The sequence below is a fragment of the Neolamprologus brichardi genome, chromosome 5, assembly GCF_056152115.1.
Source record: "Neolamprologus brichardi isolate AB-2024 chromosome 5, ASM5615211v1, whole genome shotgun sequence".
NCBI lineage: Eukaryota > Metazoa > Chordata > Actinopteri > Cichliformes > Cichlidae > Neolamprologus > Neolamprologus brichardi.
Window position 1 is genome coordinate 16,103,425 of NC_142108.1, and position 8,906 is coordinate 16,112,330.

General features: G+C 42.3%; 1 protein-coding gene across 1 annotated transcript; it reads left to right on the plus strand.

Annotated features, from left to right (window-relative positions):
• Positions 1–1,002: 1,002 nt before the first annotated feature.
• fbxo42 (F-box protein 42) lies at positions 1,003–8,290 on the plus strand. The gene is made up of 10 exons (XM_006783383.3): positions 1,003–1,190; positions 2,095–2,377; positions 2,500–2,616; positions 3,366–3,500; positions 4,500–4,653; positions 4,759–4,869; positions 5,213–5,309; positions 5,472–5,528; positions 5,610–5,726; positions 6,656–8,290. The coding sequence occupies exons 2-10, from the start codon at positions 2,101–2,103 to the stop codon at positions 7,688–7,690; spliced, it is 2,100 nt and encodes a 699-aa protein (XP_006783446.1). The 5' UTR covers positions 1,003–1,190; positions 2,095–2,100; the 3' UTR covers positions 7,691–8,290.
• Positions 8,291–8,906: the final 616 nt, after the last annotated feature.

Here is an 8,906-nt window from a genome sequence, read left to right on the forward strand (position 1 = left end):
TCACAACAACAGGACACATTTTATCCTTTCACTGTTTTAAATAAATACAAGATACAATAGGTGCTGGAAACCAGTAAGCTTCCCAGATTGCAAAGACTGCCAAACTCTTGCATTGGAGTGAACAGTATAAAACCTGGGGGAGAGGTTTCTTTTTTACAGATGTGTGGGACGAGTTGTTCTTTCCCGAGCCCATGGAAAAATGTCATCCTGTGTGAAGATGCACAGGGGAAAGCTAGACTGAAAAATTGGTCTGTTGAACCTTCAGACCAGCCAGTACCAGCAGGAAAAAAAAGCAAAAAACAATTAAATAAATAAAATTAAAGCTCAAGTTCAGGAAAACATGGTATGTATTCAAGCTGCAACATTTCATTAATGTAAATTCAGCAAAAAGAAACTTTTATTTAATTTTTTACAGCAGAATTCAAATCTTAACTCAACACTATTATAGCCTCCAGCAACTGGAAAGCTGCGAAAACAACTAAAATTTGGCAATAAAGTGCACTTTTCATATATTTATATATTTATTTTTCTCTTGAGGAAAATCTCCCCTAGATATGTTTTAATTCAAACTTTATTTTGGGTATCTTCTTACATTATGTTGTGTATTTATTAATGCTGCTGTTATGAATGTCAGGCTTATTTGGTAAGACTTCTGTTCTTGTTTTCTGTTTTTGTTTTGTTTTTTGCTTCAATAAACTATACATATATATATACAAAATACATAAATATACAACTATAAAAACCTTAACAGTGGTATGGAAATGGTTTTCTGCAACTGAACATTCTTTTAGACTAAAGACTACATTTTGAGTTAGCATTTTAAATTTTTGACTTTTGTAGTTATGGATCTCCATTTTCTTACTTAATTACTCAAAATTTCAACTTAGCGTTCAATTTAAAACAAAAAAAAAAAAGTAATTAATAATTGAATGGCTGAAAAAGGCTTCCATACAACGGTCACACACAGCGTGTTGCCCTGGGCGGCTGTTTGGGGCTGAGGACCCACCCTGGTACCACAGACGGTTAGCGGCTACCGGAGCGTCGCTGAGCTGCGGAGGAGGTCGCTGTTCACAGCGGAAGATGGCGACTGTTTGGAGGCTGCAGAGGAATCTTTGGAGCTGATAACGGGGAGGAGGAGGAGAGGAAAGCTTCACACTCAGAGCCCTGAAAAGAAAACGTCTTAAACAACGGTACCAGACAAATCTGCCGTAGTCACCGAGTGAAGCTGACAGCTTATAATAAAGAGGGAAACTGACATTACACATAGCCTGTGGTTGAGCTAGCGTTAGCAAAGATTATTAGCAGAAGACTGAAGGTTTCGACTAGCTCGTCAGTTAGGAGGGTGGTAACACTAGATAAGGCTGCTGACCTGAGAGGATGTCGTGTCGACAAGACAGCTAAGAAGCGAGCGATTTTATGCTGTTTAAAGCAGAGGTGTTGTCGAGAAAATGCACCTTTTCTTTGACACCGCTAGCCAAAAGGTTCTTTTTCTGTTAGCTAACGTTAGCGTGGATGCTCATGACAAGTTGACTAGCGTTAGCCAAAGCTAGCACAAAATATTTTTTCTTGGTCACAATACGGTACCATTAGCCGGTTGGTTAGTTGGATAAATTGCAGTTTGTAGCAAAAATCAAAGCTCATTTAGCCTTATGAAATATGACGTTACTTCCCCTAATAGCGTGACTTAGCTTTAGGCGATAATTAGCACTAGCTACCCAGTATTGCATTATAATGTGATGGCTAACGGCAGCTAATTAGATGTAGCTAATGATATAACCGAAACGTCCGGTGTGGACAGACCAGATACTCAAAGAAAGGACTCCACCTGTTCTAAACAGTGGATATCACACTTAAGGTCGTCGAGCGCTAATTTTATGCTGATTGCAGCTTTGCAGTGTCATTGGGTTTCTTGGCTAGGAGCAGATCTCTTCCAATTTAAAGCCTTCACCCTCTCTGTGTTTAGGCTGAGTGAATCAATCATACAGGCATCTGTAAAATGGGGATTCCAGTAAGAATGTATAGAGCACAATTAAATCTAGTTGATTCAAAATAGTCCCCTTAGCATCAATAGCCTGTCTCCCAATGTCTCAACAGACAATAATGTCCCGTTCCCCTGACAATGAAGATGGAGGAGGACATGTTGCCATGGATACAGAGGATGAAGGTTCAGAGCCTGCTGGGATAACGGAGGAAGTGGAAGCAAAGATGGGGTCCTCCTGTCAAGAAGGGAACATGGACAGTGGTGCCAAAGGAGAAGGGAGGACAATGGTGGAGCTGCCGGAGGAAGTTCTAGAGTATATTTTGTCCTTCCTCTCACCTTACCAGGAGCACAAGACCGCTGCACTCGTTTGTAAGCAGTGGTACCGTCTCATTAAAGGTACGCCGCTCATGTTTGCATAATATTTAATCATAAGGTGGATGCTTGTTTATCTTTGCTTAGAATCTGCTTTCTCCACTTTTTCTGCCTTCTGTTTCTTAAACACTCTCTCTGCTAACTAGGTGTTGCCTATCAGTGTTACCATGGATTTTTGAGAGCTGTCCAGGAGGGTAATATCCAGTGGGAAAGTCGCACATACCCATATCCAGGAACTCCCATCACTCAGCGCTTTTCACACAGTTAGTATATGACCCTTTTACCATGCTTCATGTCAAAAGCATTTTGTCCCACTTACAGGTTGGTGTGTCTATTTCCTACAAGTCAAAATAAAATGCCACTTCATCTTTTTTGGATCTGAAGCCTCTAAATGTTTGGATGTAATTTAAGGCAGCGGTCTCCAACCTTTTTTGCGCCACGGGCCGGTTTATGCCCGACAATATTTTCATGGACCGGCCTTTAAGGTGTCGCGGATAAATACAACAAAATAAAACTAGTACCGGTACCAAAAAAAAGAAAATTTATTCATAACACAAGGCCCGGGGGTTGGGGACCGCTGATTTAAGGTATGGATCAGATTATAAGTTTAATGTACAGCAATTAAAAAGGGCTTTTAGTCTGTGGTAGATGACTCATGAAAAGAGCAGCATCAGACATTTAATCCACATATAGACTACTGCTGGTCTTAAAATAGATTATTAGCAACTTAATTTTTTTCATTTTTCTTCACCAGCTGCATTTGAAGTGAAATGTTCTTTCATCATTTTTGTTTTGAAATCTTAAAATGCTGATTTGTGCTATGTCACTGTCATAATAGGCCACTTGGAGTAATACATAAACCATAAACCCTTTTAATCACAGTGGTTTAAATGTAGTGTCAGACAAGCTGTTGGTGCCATCTCATAAAGAACAGGATGATCCTTAAAGCATTGTGTGCAGAGACTTTAACTATACACACTGGGTATTTATTCTCTCTTCTTGTGGGTTGCAGGTGCATGTTATTATGACTCAAATCAGTCCATGTATGTGTTTGGGGGTTGCACTCAGAGTAGCTGCAATGCTGCCTTCAATGACCTATGGAGACTTGACCTCAACAGCAAGGAGTGGATCCGCCCTTTGGCCTCAGGTAACAATTTCACAGGCTGGTAAGAACAACACAAATCAGAGGTTGTAACCCCTTTTACAACTGTTCTGGAAACAAGTAGCGTCTTATGTAAGGGGAGCTGTGTGGGGACAGTTTCCTTGAAAGGTTGAGTTGGCTCTCTGAGAAAAGGCTTGTAGGAAGTGGAGTGAGATAGTATAAAGAGAAAAAGTCAGCCACATCTGGGTGAAAATGTGATTGGGTCAGACTTTCAACCTGGGGAACACAAGCTATGATTTTTAGATACATTTGGGTAGTTACAGTTTGGTTTACCTAGATATCCAACATAGTTGTCTGGTTACTGTTGATTTGGGTGGGTGGGGGACGGGGATAGTTCTCCAACCAGTCTCTAAAGTGCAACCTACCTATTTGATGTATTGCTATGGCAACATAATGGTTCTGCCTTGGTTTATAGAGTGTAGTAAACAGTTCAACATGTTTTTAATGGTCATTTAAAGTGTCCCCACTACAGCACAAAGTTTGACGAAACTGTTAATCCCATCCATGGTGCCAATTTTCTTATAATTACTGCTCCCATAATTCTCATTATGTTAACATGTTTTTAATCTTAAAACTGATTTTTCATGTTGAAACGTCGGGTAAATTGTTTGGTGGACCACACAGAGGTTTGGATGAGTTTAGGTTACAGATCTGCCTGTTTATATTTATGTTTTATTTTCCTAAATGTAATTATTGTATAATTAATGCTACATCCTTGAGGTATAACATCTCATCTCACGGTTTGGGTCAAACTCCACTCTTTCCCAATTTTCTGTCAAAAATCTTTGAAGACCAGTCACCCATATTCAGCAGGACATGCTAGAGAGAACAATAGTCACATGCTTAATAGCAGATTTAATTATACAATGTATGAGTTAAAGCAAAGAGGAAACAGTTTCTGATATGTATGTGTAATTGATGACTTATTTAAAAATCTGGCATACTTATTTTCCAATAATTATTGTATTTATTTCCTTTAAACAGGCTCTTATCCATCTCCTAAAGCTGGAGCGACTCTAGTGATGCACAAAGATCTGTTAGTGCTGTTTGGGGGATGGACTCGCCCCAGCCCTTATCCACTACACCAACCAGAACGTTTTTTTGATGAAATCCACACCTACTCTCCTTCAAAGAACTGGTGAGAAGGAGTGACTGAGACATGGTGGCCAAATATGAACTAGTTTAAAAATTTCATTATTATTGTCTTCTTTTTCCATATACTTTGTTTTTTCCTCTGTCTCAGGTGGAACTGTATAGTAACGACACATGGACCTCCACCTATGGCAGGCCATTCTTCATCTGTAATAGGAAACAACATGATAGTGTTCGGGGGATCTTTAGGAGCACGTCAGATGTAAGAAGGTTTTATTTGTAATTGACTGCATGAAATTAGAAAGACTAGTCAAAATTTTTGCTTATTTAAACTACAGTGGTGTTAATAGGTTGCCATTGCAAAGGCTTCGCTTGGTTGGTTAACACATGTGAAACAGATTAAATTAGATCTGAAACAATGTGTTGTACAGACTGTGATCTTAGACGGCAGTAATCACTGTTCCCAAGTACAGTAAATCTTCCCACACTCGACTCTCAGGAATTATATTTCAATACAGATTACTAATCCTTTTAGATTTAGATGTTATGAACAGGGATGTATTACTGAATGAAAATTTCCACTGGTCCTCTTTTGGTTATGACAGGAGTAATGAAGTGTGGGTTCTTGACCTGGAGCAGTGGTCCTGGTCCAAACCGCCCATATCTGGACCATCACCACACCCACGAGGCGGCCAGTCACAAGTAAGGCTTCAGTATTTAAACAGGGATGCTTAATCATTTTAACAGCCCTGTGGAAGTTTTGACTTTGACTTGTCTCTTTGTGCATTTACTAAAGGTGCCAGAAAAGTCCATCTATGTTTTATATGTGAAATAAATGATGCTCTTCAAATGTTTATTCATTAGATTGTGATAGACGATCAGACGCTGCTCATCTTGGGAGGATGTGGTGGTCCGAATGCAGTAAGTTTTTATTCTTTCTTTCCAGTTTTAAAACAGATCCTTGAAACATGAGAACTGATTTGTTTTTTTCCCTAATCATAGCTTCTTAAAGATGCTTGGCTACTCCACATGGATGCACTACCATGGAGGTGGCAGCAGCTGCAGGTGGAAAACGAGGACCATGGAGCCCCAGAGCTGTGGTGTCACCCAGCATGTAGGGTGAGTGAGTGTGTGTGACTTAGCCATCAATTAAAGGTGTGTGTTACAAAGCACATTCGACATAGCTAGGTTTCTTCCTTGGCTAGGCATATATATCTATAAATAAAAACCCCTCCGTGGACTTGTTCCTGCTCCTGGTCTTTCTACATTACCAACTGAATGAATTCAGTGTTTCGGTCTGTAGGTTGCATGTATAACATACACTGCATAATATGGTCACTGATGCAGGTTCTGACAAAGTTGTTAGGATACACAGAGGGTTGCAGTTTTTGCGCATGGGGCTGTATAGCTGCAGACCAGTCAATGTGTTCATGCTGACCCCTGTCCACCCCTGCCACAAAGAAAAAATGGGTCAGGAATGGTTTGAGGAGCTAAAAGGCGAGTTTGAGGTGTTAACTTGCTCCCCAAATCCCCCAGATCTCAATCCGATCGAGCATCTGTTCAATGTGTTGGACAAATATGTCCTACAGATGGTGGCCCACCTTACAGCTTACAAGACTTAAAGGACGGGTGTAGTGGAGTGCATGCCTGTGAGTGGGTCAGGGCAAAAGTGGGACCAACACAGTATTAGGCAGGTGGTCATAATGTTATGCCTCTGATTGGTGTATGTTTAAGATAATCTATATGGCACTTCGAACATGTTCCCTTGAAAGTAATTGGTTATGGTTGAGACATTTGAAACTGATTTTTTTTTTTTTTTGTTGAAAACTCCAAAACAAACTTTCCCTGGTCAGTTCTGCCTTCATCTTAAGGTACTGTTGTGACCAGGTTAAAAACAAAAAACATAAAGTCACTCTTTGACTTTACCTTCAAAATACCTCCTTAACCCAGTATGTCTCTTTATAGTACACTCCTGAGTTTTGTGAATACTTGTAAACCGTGTTCACTAATGCTTCTTCTTCCCAACTTGTTCTTTTTTTACACGCAAGGTGGGCCAGTGTGTGGTGGTCTTCTCACAGGCTCCATCTGGGCGGGCACCGCTAAGCCCAAGTCTTAACTCTCGGCCCTCCCCCATAAGTGCCACGCCTGCCCCTCTGGGCCCTGAACCTCCTTCCCTGCGCTCTCAGTCTCCCGTTCGGAGCGGTGCTGCCGGTGTTGTTCTGGGAGCTGTTGAAGAGGCTCCGTGTGTAAATGGCCGATGGGGCACTCTGAGACCTCGGCCTTCAGTGAGAGGTGGTGCCAGAGACGGGAGCCCGTCCTCCTCTCAGCAGCCATCTCCTTCACAAGGCCCAGAAAGCCCTCCTCTTCCTCCCTTAATAAATGGATCCTCCCCTTCCCCCCGGACCAGCCCAGCCCAGGCTGCATCTCCTCCCTCTCGTCCTCACCTGCCTTCCTCCACTGACTATGGATGGGAGTCTCCCCCCTCCGCTGCTCACCATCCTGAGGTCCCCAGCACCAACGGCCTGCATACGCCTCCCTCAGGCTCCCCATGCACCCCACCAGGTGCAGTGTCCCCTGCTGCCTTACGACGAGGGCTGGAGGCAGTGAAAAACAAATCTTCCTCATCTGTACCTTCTTCTTCATCATCATCTTCCCTTCAGACACAGGGGCCTTCTCCTGGAGGTGGAGCAGGTCCTCCAGGAACCCCTCCGTCATCCTCCTCCAGTCCTCCTCAGGTGGCTGGAGCCGATGGACATGCTATCCCGCCTATTGCGAGGCGTCTCGGTCATCATCCGCCGCAGAGCCTAAACGTAGGCAAACCTCTGTACCAGTCTCTCAACTGCAAGCCCATGCAGATGTACGTGCTCGATGTGTCCCGAGCCAAGTCTGCCGGGGTAGTGTCTTGGAGAGTTTATGGGAACGGGACTCCACCTGCAGTCACAGGACCACCGGAGACCAGCCTTCACACTGTGGTACAGGGCAGGGGAGAGCTCATCATCTTTGGGGGCCTCATGGACAAAAAACAGAATGTGAAATACTACCCTAAAACCAACGCCTTGTACTTTGTACGCGCTAAAAGGTAATGCAGCTCCAGACGGGATTGAGAAGATGTTCATCCTGTGACCACACAAGGGAACTGACACACAAGGCCTTTTTCCTGTAGGAAGGATTATGAATAAAGAACATAATCATTGCTAGATGTTTCACTTCAGAAATTCACTATTCCCCCTTCTGCCTACTGCAAGCATTCAAAAGAAAACACTTTAAGTACACTTTGATAAAACCATTTGCTTGAATGAGAATCCTGTGAGTGTGTGAGTATGAGACCACAGTGATGGGAGAAAATTTGACTTTTTTTTTGTTCCCTAGAAGAACAACCAGAAATTTTTTATTTTTTGTGTCATCATCCTCTGAACTCTTAGAGTACGTCTGGAAGAGCAGACGCTGTTGACAGAAACTGTCTGACTACCTGCTTTTTGTATCACTCTTTAAGCCTGCAATGTTTACATTGAAAACAGTGTGAGTGTGTGTGTGTGGTGTGTGTATGTGTGTGCACGATGGTGGTTAAAAGTTGTTGACTAATGTGTGTGACGGGGGCTACAGTGGATGAGAGATGTGGCACTGTACTATGAATATAGTTAAACAATAAAGGCCTCCATGTCTGCTCAGTGACAGTCTCAAAATTCTTGTTTGTCTTTAAACGTTGCTGCTGTTGTAGCTTAAACAAGCTCAGCTTGCAGTCATAATTGTGTTGAAGCTTTCGATCATTTCAGCAGTTGTCATCAAACTGGAGAATAAACTTTGAAGTTACACAAACCTAAGGAAACAGCTGAAACCATTAATGTGAAGTTTAATTTTTTTTTCCTAATAGTTAAATACTTCTTCACTTTAATTAGAAGTCGAGTCAAAATTAGAATCTTTAACTTTTATTTCCTCTATTGATAGGCAGGCAACAGTAATTCAAATAGCCACTGATTACACATGATGAATGCACAAACTTTAAAGCAGATGGGCTACAGCAGCATACGACCACACAGAGCATCACCCCTGTCAGCCAAGAAGAGGCACAAGTTTGCATGGACTCGCTAAAAATGGACGTTAGATCAATTTTAAATACACGTAGACATTGAGGGCTAGCAGGAGGGACTATGCGCTTACCTGCTGCTCTCTGGCAGGTAGCTCCATGCCCTCCTGGGTTTTAAATGCACCTTAGAACACACATACATCAACACTACAATGAGCGGGTGGAGGGAGGTTAGGAGTCTTCTCTCACCCTCGTTCTCTGCGGTCTGCTGGAGC

Excerpts from the sequence above, each read along its gene's own strand:
- fbxo42 (XM_006783383.3), top strand. The coding sequence starts at position 2,101 with ATGTCCCGTTCCCCTGACAATGAAGATGGAGGAGGACATGTTGCCATG. Across the intron at positions 2,617-3,365 it reads CACTCAGCGCTTTTCACACA|GTGCATGTTATTATGACTCA; the intron begins GTTAGTATATGA and ends TGTGGGTTGCAG. Across the intron at positions 4,870-5,212 it reads TCTTTAGGAGCACGTCAGAT|GAGTAATGAAGTGTGGGTTC; the intron begins GTAAGAAGGTTT and ends TGGTTATGACAG.